The sequence below is a fragment of the Lampris incognitus genome, chromosome 9 (assembly GCF_029633865.1).
Source record: "Lampris incognitus isolate fLamInc1 chromosome 9, fLamInc1.hap2, whole genome shotgun sequence".
NCBI classification, from domain to species: domain Eukaryota; kingdom Metazoa; phylum Chordata; class Actinopteri; order Lampriformes; family Lampridae; genus Lampris; species Lampris incognitus.
In genome coordinates this window covers 25,861,636-25,883,255 of record NC_079219.1, presented here as the reverse complement: position 1 = coordinate 25,883,255, position 21,620 = coordinate 25,861,636, and the positions used below count along the sequence as shown (strand labels likewise).

The window sequence follows — 21,620 nt, the reverse complement described above, 5'->3', positions numbered from 1 at the left end:
AGATGGAAAGAGAAATGTCATTAGATATCATACTTTGCAGTTGTGTACATATATCAATTCAGCTATGTAAGCTACATAGTATCCAAGTACACCAAATCTGTTTATTGATTCATTTATTTTATTGTCTGATAATCTAGCCGAACAAGCCAAAAAAGACCATGAGCCGACTTCTGATACACCATTACTTAGTCTTGAAGCAAGAGAAGCTTCACCAAGTGAAATACTGGATTTTTTTTTCTTTACTAGTTTAATAAAAAAAATAATCTTTCATGGAAAAATGAGTGGAAAATTGAAAAATGTGCTTGTGAATACATTCGGGTTACACAAGAGAAACACAAATAAGCACTCATACACACACACACATGAACGTCTTTGTATCACTGCCATAAACAGAGCTACTGGTTACACCCTCCTCCACTACCTACCTCCATCACTCCATATCTTTCTTTCACCCTCTGTATGTCCCTCCCTACTGTTATCTATTCCTTTCCTTAATTTTCCTCATCCTATGTTATCTTCCTCTATCTCCATCTCCATCCATCCCTACCACCTTCCTATTCTCCCACCTGTCCGAAACTCATTCTCTGACTCCTCTCTCTTTCTCTCTCTCTCCTTCTCGCTCTCTCCCCCCCTCCCTCCCTCCTTGACATGTCCCAGCCTGCCATCCTCTCCCAGTGTTTGAGTCTCTCTGATGAGTGAAGACAAACTCTGCAGTGAAAATAAACTGGGTTCCTCAGGCCGTTTACAGCGCCCAGGCCCAGGAATTAAATTGTATACTTTACAGCTTGGCTTGTGGAGGTGTGGGAAAGGAGCGGTGTGTTTGTACGTGTAGTTGTGTGTGTGTGTGTGTGTGTGTGTGTGTTTGCGTTTGTGTGTATGAGTGAAAGACTGTGCACACGCACACAATGGTGTGGTGTTTGAGGCCCCAAGTGGCAGCTCAGGAACGTGGCCCACCTTAAGCCAATACCATCTGTTGCTGAAAACTTCACTTGGTGGTTGGAGGATAAGGAAAACGAGAGCAGGAGATTGGATCATGAGCGGTTAGGGGAGTGAAAACTTTATTTTGAGTCTTTATAGTGTGCTCAGGTGCCTGGCGAGTTAAATCAAACACACATAAAATAGTTCAGGCTAGTTCCCTCAAATAGTTCAACTTCCAGCCACTTAAACATTTGAAACCATTCACAAATTAGTCAGATTCCTGAACCTGAGGTCTATGAAAGCCATTCAAAAACCATTTCATAATTTTAAAAATGCATGGTCATCCATCTGTGAAAAAATTATTTGTTTCTTCCCAGCCTTTGAGAAAATGTCCGTTTGGAGTTAAACGGTTTAAACAAACAGCTGTGGATGTGGCCGGGGTGCAGTGCAGGGTAGAGTTGAGTGTCCATTGCTGCAGTGTAACCACACTACAGTACACAGTGGTCTGAGCTTCCCCCACAGCCAGTGGCTGGCTGCTGGTTCTACACATGACATTAAACGCCCTAATCCTACTGACTAGCCAGGACTGTAAGCAAAACATAGTCTCAACCCCCCCTCCCCCTCTGCATGCACGCACACACACACACACACACACACACACACACACACACACACACACACACAGGCTGCTGTGTTGTGACTAAAGCTCAACAATAATTAGCTCAACAAATGGCAGTTGACACTATGATATCTGTCAATGAGACTGGCTAGGCTCCATTACTCCTGGGCTCATGTCACTGACTGCAACTCACTGCTGTCTCTCTCACGCACACCCACCCACTCACTCACACACACGCACACAGACTGCTGTGTTGTGACTCCAGCTCAACATAATTAGTCCCCAAATGGCAGTTGACACTAGGATATCTGTCAAGGAGACTGGCTAGGCAACACACACACACACACACACACACACACACACACACGTAGTGACTACGTAAGATACTTGATTAGCATGAAGTGCCAGCTGTTGAAATATATGACTTGAAATTTTGCACGAGATGATACATAAAATAATAACAATAATAATAATAGTAATAATAATAATAATAACTTTAAGTTTTAAGCGCCTTTCATGTGAAGAAAGAATAAAAAAAGAAAGTACTAAACAATTAAAAACAGAGGCCGGAATTCAAAACAGAGGCCATATCTGTGTTGCTATTAAAGTGACGCTTTATCTTGACAATAGCTCACTATACTGTACATTTTTGTGCCACAACTGTTGTATTTTAAATTATCTTACATTGCCTTGAACAAGTATTCAGCCTCACAACTGTTTTCACATTTTAGTATGACTGATTCTAAATTTATAATGTATTAAAGTAGGACAGACTTTTTCCATCTGATTTGCAAAACATTGTATATGATGTTGGATAGAGTCCAACATCTTTCCACAGGTTTTTATTTTTTATTTTGGTATTTTACTTTTTTATTAGACAGTGCAGTGAAGAGGTAGAGAGTAAATGAGGGAGCGAGAGAGGGGTATGACCTGAAACAATGGTCACTGGCTGGATCCAAACCAGCGACGTTGCAACCATGTAGCCAGGTGGTATGCAGTCTAACCATTCGGCTATGGAGGCGCCACATCTTTCCACAGTTAACTAATAATTTAATTCCATTGAGACTTAAAACATTGTAATACCCTTTGTAATTATAAGGCCAACTTTGCTCAGGTGCAATATATTACCTTATTAACTCATCCAATGTGTTGATGGTCACCACCTGTATAGGAAGCTGCTGGATCACCTTTTTTTCCATTAATGCTTGAAATACCCCTTCTCTTTGTGAGATCCAACAGTATGGGTAGAGATTTTCCACAAAAGCAACCAAAATGAAGACAAAAGAGTATTCAGAACAAGTCAGGGATATAATTATGAAGACGCACGGATCTGAAGGGTACTAGACCATCTCAGAGGCATTGAACATACCTGAAAGCTCAGTGCGGTCCATGATACAGAAATGGAAAAATATGAAACTATAGCCACACTGCCTAGGTCAGGCCAAACCTCCAAACTTGGTTGCTGAACAATAATGTCACTTATTAGAGAGGCCAACCATCCCTCTGAGTTGCAGAAGTTATTGGCTGCGCATAAAGATGATGTTGAGGACTCAACAGTTTCCAATGCGTTGCACAAAAAGGGCTTTTATAAAAGTCTACCTGTAAAGAATTTGCAAAACATCACTAGGAAGTAATGCAAAGATGTGGCAGAAAGTCTTGTGATGTAATGAGAATAAAGTACAAGATTTTGGCTTGAACACTGAGCAGTACGTATGTGTGGCTTAAATCCATCCATCCATCCATTATCCAAGCCGCTTATCCCAGTCGGGGTCACGGGGATGCTGGAGCCTATCCCAGCAGTCATTGGGTTGCAGGTGGGTAGACACCCTGGACAGGCCACCAGCCCATCATAGGGCCGACACATTCACACCTAGGGACAATTTAGTACTGTCAATTCACTTGACCTACATGTCTTTGGACTGTGGGAGGAAACCGGAGCACCCGGAGCAAACCCACACAGCCACGGGTAGAACATGCAAACTCCACACAGAGGATGACCCACTGCATGGCTTAAATCCAACACTGCACATTAGCCAAGTAACACCATGGCCACAGCAAAGTTTGGTGGTGGTACCGTTGTGTTACGGGGATGCTTTTCAGCAGCCGACACTAGTAATCTGGTCAGGAATGATGAGAATATGAATGATGCACATTACAGAGAGATCGTGGATAAGAAGCTGCTCCCCTCTGCCATAAAACCTAAACTGGAGAGGGCATTTGTATGTCAGCAGGACACTGACCCAAAGCACACTGGCAGAGCAACACTGGAGGGGCTTAAAATGAGGAAAATTGATGTCCTTGAGTGGCCCAGTTGGAGTCCTGACCTCAACCCCATCAAATATCTGTGGCAAGACCTTGAAATAACTGCCTATCGCTGCTCCCCAGCTAGCAGACAAATAGCACAGCATGAGCAATTTTGTAAGAAGTAATGAGCAAATGTTTCTCCATCACATTGTGCAAAAATCAATAAGGACATCCAAAAAGACTAAAGGCTGTAATAGCCATGAGAGGGTTTCAACCAAGTTCTGAACAAAGGGGATGAATATGTATTGTTGACAGTTCAGTTTTTGAATTTTGATTTTTTTAACAGTTCATTAATATTTTTTATTGGCTGCACTGTAAAAAAAAAAATCACAGCTTAGCGGTCTATTCTGTTGCCTACCAACACAGAGCTCACCAGTTTGAATCCCCGTGCTACCTCCGGCTTGGTCACGCGTCCCTACAGACACAACTGGCCATGTCTGCGGGTGGGAAACCAGATGTGGGTATGTGTCCTGTTTGCTGCATTAGCGCCTCCTCTGGTTGGCCGGGGCGCCTGTTCAGGGGGGAGGGGAAACTGAGGGGAATAGCGTGATCCTCCCACACACTACATCCCCCTGGCAAAACTCCTGACTGTCAGGTGAAAAGAAGCAGCTGACGACTCCACATATATCAGAGGAGACATATGGTCGTCTGCAGCCCTCCCCGGATCGGCAGAGGGGGTGGAGCAGTGACCAGGATGGCTCGGAAAATAGGGTAATTGGCCAAGTACAATTGGCGAGAAAAAGGGGGGAAAAAATCAAAAATATAAATTCAGCCTGATCAAAAGCCCAGATTGCGACAATCATCTATGTAGGGGGAAAAAAGTGTTGGGCTTCTAATTCTTTTTCAAGAGGAAGAAAGCCTTTATTGTCTGTGTATAGAATACAATGAAATTAAGAGCACTGCTCCTGGTCAGTGCATCAAAGACACAGGGAAGCAAAACAAAATAAAACAAAAATAACTACAATATCCAAACAACCACAGCCAACAACAGAGGTTCTAAAATAATTAAAAAGATAAATACATTTTGTACTTGAATAAATGTACTTATTACACTATGGCAGCCTGTCCAGGGTGTCTCCCCGCCTGCTGGCCAATGACTGCTGGGATAGGCTCCAGCATCCCTGTGACCCTGAGAGCAGGATAAGCGGTTAGGATAATGGATGGGTGGTCCAATAAATATATTAACTGGAATTAATATATTTATTGGACTGGTATGAATTTAATTGCCCTAGTATGAATGAATGGTTTGCCCCAGAAAGACAGTCAACATATTGCACATGAGGGGTCATTCAGTACTTGTTGGAGTTCGGTGTACTTATGGCCCAGGGAAAGAAACTGTTTTTAAAACCGGTGAGCCGTATTTTGATGGCCCTGTAGCGCCTGCCAGAGGGCATCAGGTCAAACAGGTGTTGTCCAGGATGAGAAAAGTCTTAAAATCTTCTTGGCTCTGCTGAGGCAGCGGGAGTTGGAAATGTCTTCCAGGGAGGGCAGAGGGCAGCCAGTGATTTTCTGTGCGGTGTTGATGACCTTCTGAAGAGCTCTCCTGTCTGCTACTGAGCAACCGGTGTACCAGGCTGAGATACAATTCGCCAGTTCATTCTCGGCAGAAGAGCAGTAGAAGGCTGCCAGCAGCTTTTCTTCCCGCCTATTTTTCCTGAGCATCCTCAGGAAGTGTAATCACTGCTGTGTCTTTTTAACAACCGCTGTGGTGTTAGCTGACCAGGAGAGGTCTTCAGAGATTTGAGTTCCCAGGAATTTGAAGGTTGGAACCTTTTCCACACAATCCCCCTTTATGTAGAGTGAGACAGGGTCTGCTCTGTGCTTCCTGAAGTAAATGATGAATTCTTTTGTTTTTGTTGGTGTTCAGTGTCAGGTTGTTTGCTGAATGCCACCCTGTCAATTTCTGGACTTCCTCTCTGTAGGCCACCTTGACTCCTCCTGTGATAAGTCCGACCACAGTGGTGTTGTCCACGAATTTAATGATGGTGTTAGTAGGATGGGTTGGAATGCAGTCATAGGTGTATAGAACATAGAGTAATGGACTCAGCACACTGCCTTGTGGAGAGCCAGTGCTTTTTTTTCCTCTTTTATTCTATAGAAAAAACATTCAAAATACAACACACTATACAGAATCAAAGAGGACAAGAGCCAGTGCTAAGCATGAGGGTGGAGGAGAGGTGGGGACCAAGTTTAACAGTTTGTGGGCAGTTAGTGAGGAAGTCCTTTATCCTTGTGCAAGTGGGAAGGGGAAGGTTTAAGACAGTTTATCTGGAGGGATTGTGTTGAATGCTGAGCATTCAGCACGGTGGTCCTGTGTTCAGCAATAAGGTCCTGTGTTCGGTCCCCAGGCCGTCCCACGTCCTTTCTTTGTGGAGTTTGCATGTTCTCCCCGTGTCTGCATGGGTTTCCTCCGGGTGCTTCGGTTTCCTACCCCCATCAAAAAGACATGCATGTTTAATACTCCTGTCTGTGCCCCTGAGCAAGGCAAAGGAAAGAAGAACTGGAGTTGGTCCCCGGGTGCTGCAGCTGCCCACTGCTCCTATACAGTAGGGTGGTTTAAATGCAGAAAACAAATTCGTTGTAACTGAACAACTTTACAGTGACAAAATAAAGTGGCTTTCAGCTATAGGCTATGAAAAGCATCCTTACATAGTTCCCCTGGTGTTCCAAGTGACTCAGCGTGATGTGAAGAGCTGTGGTTATAGCATCGTCAGTAGACCTATTTGCTCTGTAAGCTAACTGATGTGGGTCAAAGGAGGGAGGAAGGCTGACTTTGATGTGCTGTGAGACCAGTCTCTCAAAACACTTCATGACTACTGATGTGAGTGTGATCGGTCTAAAGTCATTTAGTTTGTTGATGGCTGGCTTTTTGGGGACAGAGATGCTGATGGCTGACAGGTTGGCGTGATGGCTTGTGTTAGGGAACGATTAAAAATCGTAGTGACGACCCCTGAGAACTGGTCAGCACATGCTTTAAGTACCTTCCTGGAAACTCCGTCGGGACCAGCAGCCTTCCTCGGGTTCACCGACCTGAGCGCACGTCTCACTTCATGTTCCTGCAGAGTGAGTGTGTGAGTGCCAGAGGTACTGTGTCGAGGTAGTGAATTTCTGTTTGGCCTTTTAACCTCGAAGCGGGCAAAGAAATGGTTTAGTTCCTCTCCCAGTGAGGCATCAATATTGACAGTCACGGGGTTACATTGTCAAGACACTGTATATTATCTTATCTAAAATACCAGCATCCATACACGCACACAAATTGCAGAGATCATTCAGTCTTTTCTTCAGCTTTGAACTGTACACCAGATTGTGTTCATACCTACAGTGTTTATTGTCATGATTAGATATGCCCAGATACAGTACAGTGTTTATCTGATACAGCAGTGAAGTGTAGTGCACTGAAGATTCAGCCTCATTTCTAGCACATGCTTCTCATCAGTCTCCAGAAGAGTCCCACATAATGCGGAATCCATTCATGAATCGACATAATCCTTAATTTATTTATATCAACGTCATCTGTCGTTATTGAGATCTGCTGTCAGCCACCCTCATATTCACAATTGAATTAAATTTGCAAATTAGCATCCCCTCTTCCTCCTCCTCTCCCTGCCCTGGTGGTGGAAGGGGGAGGGGGGCATACTTTCCTCATCTGGTTCCTCTTTAAGTCACCGTAATCAGCCCAGCAGCCGTGGGGTTTCTAATTAAGATGGTTGATAACCTCCTTCACCAACCACAGCCAGGCTTAATAACCATGACACTGTGGAAGCTGTGGAAAAAGTGAAACCCAACAACGGCCAAGCTGCAAATTGCCACATTGTTTGTTTGCAGGCTCCCCGCTCTCCAAGTCAGTCACAAAGATGCATGTGTGGAGAACAGATCCTCCAGAGAGAGGAGGAGGAAGAAAGCGAGAGCGGGAGAGACATAAAAAATGTCCCCAATGTAGTCATCCTCTGTGCCTTGCCAAACCCATAGTAATGAGTGGAAGCTCACAGAAGGCAGCCTCTGCCGCATCCTGCTCTCCCCATCCTTTCTCCACCTCCTCCTCTCTTCCGTTCCCTATCTCTCCCAGGCGGGGAGATGTGTGTGTGTGTCCTGGCTTGTGTGAGTGAAAGCAGGCCATGTGGGTGCTGATGGCTTAGCTTGGGGTTTCCACCAGCGATCTTTCCCCACAATGGTGCTTTTCCTCAGCTCTGAGATGGGTTTCACTCACTAGACACTGATGTCACCCACATAGCAAAAGGCCCCAAGGCACACTGATGCTTTGTTATGGCTACACAGGCAAGGTCACATATTCACACATATGCAGACACACACACATGCACGCACATGCACACACACACGCAGGCACTGTATACTCACTGACAAGTTGGGGACATGCAAACACACTGTCACATGCAAGCAACCATGCTTATGCATGCTTATGCACCCAAAACAAAGTGGCAATTTGTTGCACAATGTTTTTTTTTCTTTCTTTCTTTCTTTTCTTTTTTTTTTTGTCCCATCATTAATTATTTCACATTTGACCTGTTTGACTGTGTGGTTTCACAGGGCTGACAAACACCATACTGCTATCAACTCCCATTAGATGTTCTGTAAGATGCTTGATGTTGATAGACACTGACACAAAAAGCACAATATACAACCCTTCCATCCTTTCAACCTTCCTCTTCATATTTTACAAATCTCTCTAAATATCAATAAATCTTATGTCGGAGAATCTAAGGTCAAATAGACGGACGCTAACTTGTGCCTTAAAGCTTTTTTGCCAGCCACAGTTACATCCAAGTCCACGTCCAAGTTGAATTTGGCCAGATCTGTCTTATAAAAAAGGAAGTAAAATAATGTTACCGAGACTATAAGGCTGAATAAAGGTGATTCAGATTATAGGACGTTACTTTAACATTTTTTTCTTAAACATGTGGTTTTGGTTTTTTTTTCGGACTTCCCTCCTTTTTCTGCCCAGTTGTATCCGACCAATTACTCCACTCTTCTGAGCTATCTCGTTCGCTGCTCCACCTCCTCTGCCAATCCAGGGAGGGCTACAGACTACCACATGCCTCCTCTGATACATGCGGAGGCACCAGCCGCTTCTTTTCACCTGACAGTGAGGAGTTTTGCCAGGGGGGCGTAGTGCGTGGGAGGCCACCCCCCCGACAGGCGCCCCGACCAACCAGAGGAGGCACTAATGCAGCGACCAGGACACACACCCACATTCAGCTTCCCACCTGCAGACACGGCCAATTGTGTCTGTAGAGACACCCGACCAAGCCGGAGGTAACACGGGGATTCAAACTGGCAGTCCCTGTGTTGGTAGACAATGGAATAGACCGCCATGCCACCCAGACACCTAAACATGTGTTTTAACCAATCCTCTCATGTCTAATGTCCCTTCTTAAGGTGATTCCACTAAGATGATGTTGGGATTTCTGTTTTAGGCTTTCTCTGTCGGCTTATCTCCGGAGTCCTTTCTTTCCTCCCTTCTTGGCGGTCTAAATCCAGTCCATAGCAGACCCATGCTTACCCACGCTGTACTGTACTGCTTGCCTCTCCTCAGGGTGACTCGGTGCCAGCGGGGGACGACAGTCCATTCTCGGACACAGTGACTCTGGAGCAGAAGATCAGTAACATCGGGGGCACCAGTGGGAAAGTCAGCCTCTGGATGCAGTGGATGTTACCCAAGGTCACGGTGAAACTGTTTGCCCCTGACCCTGCTGCCAAAAAGACAGGTACTTGATACTTTTAATAAGAACAGAATGCTCTTGACAATGTATGCACTGAGCTCAATGCTAGAAACACCATTTCTTCTTCAAAAAAAAGTACTTAATCAAAATGACTACTTTTAAAAAACCAACAGCGTTTATAGCAAAAGAATTAGATTCACATTAAAGCTATGCCTAATTTTGCAATAGGTTCTCTCTTTAATTGCTCTCCATCAAAGAGATCAGGAAGCGATCCAGAGGTTTTACATTCTTCCTTAATAGTTCATCAAAGGGCCCCATCTAAACCTTGAAACCTCACCAACACTGAAAGGGATCGAACTTCTGCCTCTTTTCTCCATGGAGCACTGCACTAGTGAAAGAAAGGCAGCAGGAGAGAGAGAGGAAGGGATGGAGAAAAGCAGTGAGGTGGGGGGAAAGACAAATAAATAAGTGGGTGATGAATCCCAAGCGAGCCGCCTTCTCCCCCATCAGATTTACTGGGGCGATGAAAAGCTAGATTTACCTTTAATTGGTGGCTGTAATATTTAGCATCTGCCAACCAGATCGCCCAGCTTAAGGTCTTTAATCGTGGAAATGGAACATTTGGTAGGACCTCACAGAGATGGTTTGACTTAGAAACATCCTAAATAGGAATTATGTTGGATTTGGACATAATATTTGCCATCTGAGCTGCGAGGTGAATGTACCACCGGATTCACTGCATGCAGCACATTAAGCATGATAATGAAAACAATCAAGCAGATAGGATATCAAAGGAGCGGTTAGTATGAAAGATATTAGATGTGTAATATCACAAACACATTCTTAGAGATAAGTAAACTGCAGATATGGCTGCAATCTGCGATGATGTAACTGTTTTCTTTCCAGTGGAAAAGATATCCAATGCTTCCCTCTCACACAGAGATGGAAAAGCAACCCTTCCAAAAGGTATTGCTTCCAGGGTACTTGCTATTATGCATTAAAGGGCTCAAGATAGAAATGTGAGGTCTGCTGAAGGCATAAACCAGTGGTACACTTTTTCTCATTTCAGATAAACCTTTTTTTTAAAACCGAGAGACTAAGGATTTCCAATGTTCCTTCGGCATGGGTTAGGCAAACTCATACATCAATATCAACACTATGTTTGGAGACGATGAGTTTTGCTGAACCTCAAACAACTTGGAGTGTACTTTCCATGCTGTATCCACAATAAAGCTGACAAACCTGGTGTTTCAATATTAATATGACACTAAGGAACTCTATATTTCTCAGAGTAGCCGCAAGGCAACAGCACAACAACCACAGCTACACAATCATGAAGTCCGTTTTCCAAGCAAGGCTATGACTGTGGGGCTTTGTCAGTGGAAACAATGATAGGCTAGCAGCAGCTTAGCTCGAAGGCTGCAATACAAAGTTAATCAGTCTTGCAATGGGGCTTACTCACTCTGCCTGCCTTGGGCTAACAGCTTTGTTTGCACTGAGCACTCTCATACAAACAGAGGAGACACACATACACGCACTTACGCAAGCTCATCAAGACAGGTTCGAGGGTTCCGGGCCCAAGCGGATAGCTTATCCGTTAAACGGGAAGCTTACCTTTTTCACCAAGCGTTTTAGTACACCCCCTCAGCACTTGGCAAGCAGGAAATCTAACTGAAATTGCTGGACAAGTCTAGTACAGGTAGTGGAAATTTCTCGTGTGTGTGTGTGTGTGTGTGTGTGTGTGTGTGTGTGTGTGTGTGTGTGTGTGTGTGTGTGTGTGTTAGTGCGTTTATACAATGGTAGACCTTTGGCTCATCATGCTGCATAAAGAAGCCCAGTCTTAGGGCCAACTGCAAAACCAGGACATGGTTAGTAAGTATCAGATGCTTACACACACATTCACACACACACACACACACACACACACACACACACACACACACACACACATTAAAACACCTCCACAATTTCATGTATATGCAGATGGGCATATGAAATGTTCCACTACCAGTAAGTGGCTTGTAGTCCAACAACTTCAGCTAGATTGTCTTACTGCCAAGTGCTTGGGTGGCCATACTAAAACAGAGACATGGAGATACTCCCTGCAATTGCTGTTAAGAAACCAGGGGTTGACAGACATTCATCTGTCTGAAGGGAATCAGAAACTGTCTTCTTTTTTTTCATTTTAGAAACTGTCTTTTTAATTAATCAAGTCTGTTCGTACATACATGGGATTTTAAAGAGTATACCCATGCATTCACTCACACATAAGTGTTCACACTTGAAGAAACTGATGTCATTCACTGACCTAACATGCCGTGTTAATGTGAGTTTCATTCTGGATTGAACATCACACCTTTTTGCATCATGCATTTGTCAGAGATCAGTGTGATCGGGGAGCTGGAGGATTTGAGTGCCTCGGTCGATGTCCAGGATGTCTACACAAAGATCAAATGTAAAGTGGGAAGCTTCAACATAGACCACTACAAGTGCAGGTACTGTTTATTGAGTTCGTACACACACACACACACACACACAAACATACACTGCCATACTCCCTTCTCTCTCTCTCACTCTGTCTCTCTGTCTCTGTCTCTCTGTCTCTGTCTCTGTCTCTCTGTCTCTGTCTCTCTCTCTCTCTCTCTCTCTCTCTCTCTCTCTCTCTCTCTCTCTCTCTCTCTCTCTCTCTCTCTCTCTCTCTCTCTCTCTCTCTCTCTCTCTCTCTCTCTCTCTCTCTCTCTCTCTCTCTCTTTCACACTCACTCACACACACCACCATTACCACTAACACTCTGTCTGTCCCCACTTTTGCCCTTCCGGGTGTTTTCTCGGATTATCGCCTCAGCGTCATCATGTCCCGGCCAGCTGCTGTGGTGGTGACCGCAGACCCTATGACACACGGACAGACAGACAGATGGGCAGGCAAACAAAAACAGGGATGGAGGACTGAATGACCTCTGATTCACAGATCGGCAGAATTCAGTTGGTCCGTCAGTCACGGTCTCAGAAACATAGATGTATTGTTGGGTGGGAGGGAAAATCGCTGGACCTGGTCCCATCCTGAGCATATGCTAATCTCTCCTTTATGCAAATTCCAAGTCAAAACGCAGTCATTTACTGTAGATGTGGACTCCGAAGTTATGGAAGCATATAGTGTGGTGACAGCAAAGGGGTTTGATGGATTTTCCCTGCCTTACAAACACATTCTTCCTATTAATTTAGACAATGGCCCTATTTCCAGTGTTTAAAGCGTATTATTTTCCTTATTTTTCTGTTTTCATTGTCCTGATCACATACCTCCATGGTGGAATCAGCAGCTCCTAGTGCACAGTTGGTGTGTGCCCTGGGGCTTGTTCTGTTGGGAAGAGACCGCTTAGCAAGAGGCAATTCTCCCTGTCTCTGTCTGAGGAGATAATGCACACAAGTGTTGCAGCTAACAGGCTGAGATTTGTTTTGTGTGTGTGTATGTGTGTGTGTGTGTGTGTGTGTGTATGTGTGAGATTACATGCATGCGTGCAGGCATGTGCACACGCATCTGCATGCCTGCTGAGGTGCATTCCTGTGTAAGTCCTTCATTTCAGAGGATGAAATAAGACCAGATCATGTCAGAACATTAGAAAAAAAGAAGTTGACCCGGCTGGGGCCTCGGCCCATATTGGACCCTGTTATCAGAAGTCAACGCTTTCACGCTGATATGATAATAGATATTCTTTCTGATGGGCCAAATTTTCAAACCCAAGCCAGGTTCTGCACATGTCAGATCAGGTCAGGCAGAGAGTGAGGCGATCAGCTTGGCTTTGGACCTGACTGTCTAACAAGAGTGTAGCAGACCTCCCTGTTCCTTTAAGTAGTTAATGGATTTATGGTTTTTTTGGAGCACATGTGCGACATGTGCTGTATACTCCAAGCCAGGATGGTGTCAGTGTTGAGGAGGTTGGCAAGAGTAAAGGGGTCCTGGCTCATTATATCTCACTTCTGCTCTACACAGGTGTGTGTCCAATCGCTTCTTAGACAGCCAATCTTTTTGCTAGACCTCCAAGTCCCCCTAACTAGATAATGTATCAATTTTCACTTTTTTTTTCAGATTAAGTAAGTCAAATGTGCATCTAATAGCAGAGTTTCAGCACATTTTGAACGCACCAGGGGTTTTGGCAGCTGAAAACGCTGTGTTGTCCAAGCCAGGTTATAGTCAGGGTGGTTTAGGACACAGTGGATGACCCCTGGGCCTCAGGCCCATGCTGATCTGTATCGTCCAACTGTACAAGAGGTTGCGGTCCAAATTAATCATCCTGAACGGATAATTCTGAGGTATTTCATCACCCAGCCCAGGTTATTTGTTTATGGTGGGTCAGACTAAATCAGGCCTGATAAAGAGAAAGTGTCTCAACTGGCCTTGGCTATTGCACCACTGGAGAATGATGAGAAGGATTGCAGGCCAGGCAAACATAAGAGGTGAACAGATAATTGAGCCTTCGAGCCTATCCATGTGAGGAAGAGGACAAGGGGTGGATTCTGGGGAGGTTTTGGAGGTGAGAGGCAAAGGCTGACAAAATGAGACTTCATCGCTGGGTTTTAAACTGCATAGCACGGTGGTGCTGCTGACGGAGGAGGAGGAGGTCGATGGTGTCTAAGAGATGAGAAAAGGAGCTTTGACGGTGCTGGGTGGCATTAAACTTTGTTGATGGGTTGGCTTTCCTCCGGTGGGAAGTTTAGAAGATTGGATGGCTCCTTCCCCCTTTGGTTTCCAGTGAAGTCTCCCCTGGCAACTGTTGCTCCTTGAACTCTTCTTAAGCGATGAGACGCCCCCACGAAAGGATGGCTGGTGACAGTTCACCCTCATTTGCTCCAAGGAGCAGCTCACACAAATTGGAGCTGATCTTTTCCAGCTGCTCCGCAAATGGTCGGGCGCGAGGGATGACTGGATGGGAGCAGAGGGGGAGAGAGGAGAGGATGATGGAGGGAGAAGAGAGTTGTGGGGGGTCCACATGTATTAGTCACTCCCAGAACGTGTATTACGGCTGGGAAGGGAGATTACAAAGAGATATTCACATGTGCACACAAAGGAGCACCCGCACACAGTCAAGCGCAAAGGCCTGTCAAAGGCACTCTTTAGATAATACTCAACCACACACACACAAACATACACACACTTGCTGGTAGGCCTCCTCTTCACTGAACTTCTTGTGTCCTGATGGGGAGAAGGGGAGGCAGAGGAAGAGTTGGAGGAGAAAGGAGTATTTCTAAAGGAATAAATGCAGATGTTGTTGAATCATTTCCCCTGTGTGAAAAGTTGTGCCATAAATGCATTTTATGTGATTCGGCCCTCTAAAACAACTGTGAAAGCCTCACACACGCGGGCGCAATTTCTGTTTGTGTGTGCTCAAGTGTGTCTCAATATGTGGGTCATACCACTAATGTTCATTCACATGCATGCATCTCGATACATATATGCACACATAGACATGCAGGCACACAGAACACACACATTATAGAGTTTAGTGTTTCTTGCTCAGGATTTTATCTCTGTGGGTTGAGGCTGTATGTTATTGTGTTCATATTGACTTAATTGCTCTCTAACCCACAGTGGTTCTGATGGATGATGATAAATAACATCAAATTAAATGAAAATCAAATGTCCCAAATAATATTTTGATATCACTGTATAATCGAGGGCAGCACGGTGGCACAGCGGTTAGCGTGGCTGCCTCACAGCAAGAAGGTCCTGGGTTCGAGCCCCGGGGTAGTCCAACCTTCGGGGTCATCCCGGGTTGTCCTCTGTGTGGAGCTTGCATGTTCTCCCCGTGTCTGCGTGGGTTTCCTCCGGGTGCTCCGGTTTCCTCCCACATTCCAAAGACATGTAGGTCAGTTGAATCAGCCATACTAAATTGTCCCTAGGTGTGAATATGTGTTTGTGTGTGTCGGCCCTGTGATGGACTGGCGGCCTGTCCGGGGTGTCTCCCTGCCTGCTGCCCAATGACTGCTGGGATAGGCTCCAGCATCCCCGTGACCCTGAGTAAGGATAAGCAGTGTGGATAATGAATGAATTGACTTAATTTGCTCTCTAACCCACAATGGTTCTGATGGATGGTGATAAAATAACATCAAATTAAATGAAAATCAAATGTCCCAAATAATATTTTGATAGCACTGTGTAATCTATGTTTGAAGTAATAATTTTTGAATTGATATTAGACCCATAATTTAGTACATAAGGTGGCTAGTTGTACAAGCACTCACCTGTTGCTTTAGGAGTATTCTATAAAGTTAAATGTGAATATCAGTCCATGGTCAAATTATCTAATAGGTCATTTGGCTTTTTTACAATTATGTAACTTCAGTAAATTTTTCCATCAAAGTGATGAAGTGTACCCCTGCCGTACCAGCAGGAGTCGTCCCTGATGCCCAAACTAAGCTGGGCCTTGTGTGTTTTTCCAGACCAGGCCAGTGCTGGCTCTCTGGCCAGTATGAAGGACTCATCCTACAGTGCAAAGACACAGCCGTGGTGAGGCCTCTGCCTGTTCCACAGCAGGCTTGCAGCCTTTGCCCTCCGTTTTACCTCTGCCCTTCTTCTGCTCCTCCCTCATCTCCACTTGTGCTGGACAGACAGGGAGAGAGAGACATTGTAGGGTAATAGTAATGGAGAAAATGCAAATTAAAGTAAACCCCTTTTTTTTCTTTTTTTTTGCTGTTTAGAGGTGTTCCATTAAAATTAAGTAAAAACAGAATTAGGATTAAAGATAAATTCAAATAAGAATCTTCCTCTGTCTGTCCAGTGTTCGACTGAGTTATCTAGTGTATGAAATCGGGTGACATGGCTCTTTAGCGTGTGGGAAAAGAGTCGTTCTTGGCTTCTAGTCTCGATGATAACTTCATGACACAGCATCATGGCAGTGGTCTTATACTGTTAACTCATCGCCACAGGTGCATTTTTACCATACAGAAGTCCGCCACTTTGAAGGACAGAAAAAAAAAACTACATGATTTGTGACAATGTGACCCCCCCCCCATAACAGTCTTCAATTTAAATTGACAGAGTGTCACTTTCTTTTCTATTGAAGCCACCATATAGAACCCAAGGTTTGAGCATATGGGGGTCCACAAAAGCTCACTTTGACAATAATCATAATCTGCAGTAATGATAGTTGCACTGGAGGCGTCTGGGTAGCGTAGCGGTCTATTCCGTTGCCTACCAACATGGGGATGACCAGTTCGAATCCCCGTGTTGCCTCCGGTTTGGTCGGGCATCCCTACAGACACAATTGGCCATGTCTGCAGGTGGGAAGCCAGATGTGGTTATGTGTCCTGGTTGCTGCACTAGCGCCTCCTCTGGTTGGTCGGGGCACCTGTTGGGGGGGGGGGGACTGGGGGGAATAGCGTGAGCCTCCCACACGCTATGTCCCCCTGGTGAAACTCTTCACTGTCAGGTGAAAAGAAGTGGCTGGTGACTCCACATATATCGGAGGAGGCATGTGGTAGTCTGTAGCCCTCCCCGGATCGGATCGGTAGAGGGGGTGGAGCAGCGACCGGGACAGCTCAGAAGAGTGGGGTAATTGGCCGCTACAATTGGGGAGAAAAAAAAATAGTTGCATTGGATATTGCTACCGTGGCTTTATTATAGAGTATAAGCCCATTCTTCAGTGTTGCAGCTCGTTTTGGTTTTAATCAATTCTCTCCTAATTTGATTTACCAAAATCCTCTTTCAGTTTCAAGCTTAGTGCCTTTCTATATCTCTTGTTGTCAACCCAACGCTCTCTCTCTTTTTAAACTCCATGAACAATCTGCCCTGCTCTTAATATTTATATTCCATTCTTTTCTTCATTCCTCTCAATGCCCCCCCACACCAAAACTTTTTTTTCTATTCTTCCTCTCTGTCTCTGTCTCTTCTCCCTCTCTTTCCTGTTTCTCCTCCCTGTATCTGTGCTCCTGACCTCCAGTGCAGAGGAGGCTGTGCGGAGCGCGGGCTGCCATGGAGGAGTGGTCCTCTCTTGTACTGACAAGCTGAACAGACGCACTGTGCTGGTTCGACCCGTCAGCAAGCAGGACTCTTTCAGCCATTTCTCTGGCTTTTTCCCCCCTGTAAGAACCCAGAGCTTCTTCTCGTTTGGACAACTCTGCTCAGCCTTCATTAACAGTGGCTTTAGACATGCTCCCCAGTGCCCCTCAGGGCCGTTTCAGAAGCCAGTGCTTTGATATGGTTCCCCTCCACATCTTTAACGTTGCCTTGATTCTTTTTTTCTTACGTAACCTTTTGTATAGTGCTGTCATCATCATACGATTGTCAAAAGAATTAAATAAACTACAGATTGATGAGAATGACAACGTCTCCACCCAGAGTTGTTTGAAAAAGCACAATTAGACCCTGAGGGTTGTACTTTAGTGAAATCAAATCCCCAGTCTGTCCATATTTATGCATAAAAAGTGCAGCCATGCAGACATGAATCAGGATTGATTGGTACAGTCTGCGTTTATGTTTAATTTTTGAACCAATTCCTAAATCTGACTTTGTAGTTTTGTAAAAAAAAAAAAAATAGTTTGTTCAACTCTTCTTTGCTAAGCAACTCCTCGGGCCACTGTTAATGGACGTTGCTGCGGTCTTTGCTTGATTTTAAAGAAAATATTCTTTACTGACGGCTTATTTGACTAAACGCCATGCTGTAATTAAATTTATTGGAAAAAAATTTGATGGGAGATCTGTCTTTGCTGGTAAATCGGATATATGCTCTCTAACTCAGCTTCAGTTGATAGCTGCAATTTCACTGTTATTATTAAAAGTTTTAACATCACTCATGAAGAAGGCCAAGTTCCTGCTCCAGTCTAATTTACAGCATAGACAATGAATAAATACTTTGACTATAACCATGTTGCACTAGTACCAAAGGACTGAAGGCTGCTTTCCTGGGAGAGGTTAAGTCTTGCCTTGGAATATAATTTGTACTTCGCCTTACCCAAGAACTTCCTGTTTTCCCAAACTTATATCATTTCTAAACCTCAACACAGTGCTGTTCCCTCACACACACACACACACACACACACACACACACCTATACCCTACTTCAAGACGGAAAGATGGATTTTAAAATTAACTATCAGATTTTTTGGATTCATTAGAAATTTGGTGTTGCTTGGTAAGAAATTAGGGCAGCACGGTGGCGCCGTGGTTAGCACGGTCGCCTCACAGCAAGAAGGTCCTGGGTTCGAACCCCGGGGTTGTCCAACCTTGGGGCTCATCCTCTGTGTGGAGTTTGCATGTTCTCCCCGTGTCTGTGTGGGTTTCCTCCCACAGTCCAAAGACATGTAGGTCAGGTGAATCAGCCATACTAAATTGTCCCTAGGTGTGAATGTGTGTGTGTGTGTGTGTGTGTGTGTGTGTGTGTGTGTGTGTGTGTGTGTGTGTGTGTGTGTGTGTGTGTGTGTGTGTGTGTGTGTGTGTGTGTGTTGGCCCTGTGATGGACTGGCAGCCTGTCCAGGGTATCTCCCCACCTGCCGCCCAATGACTGCTGCCATGATTTATCCCAATTGGGGTGGCAGATAAGCGGATTGGATAATGGAATGGTAAGAAATTAACATTACGAGATCTTATATATCTGCTCCATAACCAGGCTTGAACCTCTTCCAAGAAATCAAACCACCTTCTTAAAGAAATAGTTAATTTTTTTTTCTGCTTTCCCATTTGCTGCTGTGTTTTGAGTGCTATAAACTATCACAGTATGTTTTATCCTTTCTCACCACGGACAAGACGGCAGCCAAGGTCCTTGAGGGTTCCCACCAGCAGCACGGCTTCCTCTCCATTACCTACACCCAGGCCATCACCAAGAATGTACGCCACAAACTTACCTCGCGGCCCGAACGGCCTCCTCGCAGCAGCAATGCCGCTGGCTGCCAGCGGTCATCTGCTGATTCTTTGACAGATGGCTCCCCCCAGTACCTCCGGGAGATCTTGCTCACAGCCCAGCCTTTTGACGTGGTGCTCTCCTGTCCCTTGCTGGCCACCATAGCGAGCCTCTTTCAGGTAGAGATCCTACATGGATTACACAAGAGTTTAATAAGCCAAGTAATGAGACAGTGTAGGAAGGCCAGACCTCCTAGAAAAACCAATAGAAAAGAAGATCTTGGATAAGGCTATTATGGAAAGCAGTGGTCCTTTGTTAAAGCAAAGAAATTATGAAGGCTTTGGCCCACAGTGAGCAAACAATGTCAAGATAAGCTTTGATGGTGTTAAAAGAAAAAAAAACGAGATATATTCCTCGAGGTTATAATTTTCATTTGTCAGGGTAATTGTTTTAAACTGTTCTGGGAGGTCAAAATATGTAACTTTTTCTCAGGCATCTGGGTAGCGTAGCGGCCTATTCTATTGTCTACCAACACGGGGATCAGCAGTTCGAATCCCCGTGTTAGCTCCGGCTTGATCGGGCGTTCCTACAGACACAGTTGGCCATGTCTGCAGGTGGGTAGCCGGATGTGGGTATCTGTCCTGGTCGCTGCACTAGCGCCTCCTCTGGTCGGTTGGGGTGCCTGTTCAGGGGGGAGGGGGAACTGGGGGGAATAGCGTGATCCTCCCACGTGCTACATCCCCCTGGGGAAACTCCTCACTGTCGGGTGAAAAGAATTGGCTGGCGACTCCACATGTATCAGAGGAGGCATGTGGTAGTCTGCAGCCCTCCCTGGATCGGCAGAGGGGGTGGAGCAGTGACCGGGACGGCTTGGAAAATAGGGTAATTACCCAAGTATAACTGGGGGGAATCCAAAAAAAACAAAAAAAATGTAACTTCTGTAAAATCTGTTTTTTTTTTTTGTGAGAATATCTGATAATATTTTGTTATGAGATGAAAGCACAATTTGGTTGAATATAAACCATTAAGTCAACTCTTCTTCTTTTCTTTTTTTTGCCACTAAAATAAAATTCCAGTCTAAATTTCCCATCCACCTCAATTTCTGTTAACGGTCTATATCTAAAGTTGCTCTTGCCCTAGGCAACAGTACCAAGACGCTACCGGGAACGTGGGAAGTCGGGGGGCCAGCCAATGAGGAGTCATACGCTGACCTCGCGCTGTTTGCCCCTCATCTACATCAATACCAGCATGATCAGAGTCTTCTGCCCAGGAGCCCAGGAAAAACGTTCAGCATCAGGTTAGAGGGCAGTTTGCCTCATCAGTTTACACACACAAACACAGACGTAGCTTGGCATACACAAACACACACAAATATACAACCAACTACATACACATATGCACATTTATTAAGGCCGGGCCTACACACGCACACGCACGCACACACACACACACACACACACACACAGAAAACTCATGGAAAACTCATCAGTTTGTTTCCATTGTAACAATGAGACAGCTTTATGTTGAAAGCTGTGCTTGGAGTTCATCGTAGCTGTGGTGCATCAATGAAAGCCCTTGTCATTGACATCCAGAGCCAGTCCTAACATTATCATACGGAGACATTTCCTTGGACAAATAGTTGAGGTTCTGCATAGCCTCGCCACAGTTGCGTACACTGCCACAGATTCTCGAATGACTATTGTCTGGGTTTGCTTGATCAAATCTTTTTGTGTGTGCTGGTTTTAATAAGCCATGGTGGTAAGACTGTACTATATGTGTGTGTGCTGGAAATGGAAAGAGAGGATGAATGTCTGCATGGGTGTGAAAGCATATTTGTGACTTATATGTGTGTGCAGCATGTGAGCCTGCTTGTATATGTTTGCATGACATTTCTGACATAAATAAAAACAACCAGTCAATCATATTTGCACGTGTGCATCCATCTGATTAACCTTGTGTATGCCAAGTGTGTATGCGCAGACATTTATAGAATTTTCACACACGTGTACTTCATATGATGACATCTTCCTGTGAGTTTGTATATGTGGAAGTACCATATGGATGTTTCCATGTCTCTCTTTTTAGCTGAATATATGTGTCTTCCAGATCCCCACCTAAAGAGAGAGGACACCCTAGTGTTGAAACTTGGGTCCCTCAGCATGGCTCCACAAGCTGATAACCCCCTTTCTCGCACCGTGCTACGCAAAGACATCTACCAGTAAGACCTTGCAGTCCTCTCTTACTCATTTATCTCCATTCTCTTACTCTTACA

General features: G+C 44.9%; 1 protein-coding gene across 1 annotated transcript in view; it reads left to right on the top strand.

The window, feature by feature from the left end:
• Positions 1-21,620, top strand: part of LOC130117622 (intermembrane lipid transfer protein VPS13B-like) — a 457,273-nt gene that overhangs the window by 228,126 nt on the left and 207,527 nt on the right. The window contains exons 26-31 of the mRNA XM_056285747.1: positions 9,393-9,564; positions 11,900-12,014; positions 15,954-16,020; positions 19,255-19,527; positions 20,489-20,645; positions 21,455-21,566. Coding sequence (XP_056141722.1) covers positions 9,393-9,564; positions 11,900-12,014; positions 15,954-16,020; positions 19,255-19,527; positions 20,489-20,645; positions 21,455-21,566 — 896 coding nt within the window. The remainder of the gene's footprint in view (positions 1-9,392; positions 9,565-11,899; positions 12,015-15,953; positions 16,021-19,254; positions 19,528-20,488; positions 20,646-21,454; positions 21,567-21,620) is intronic.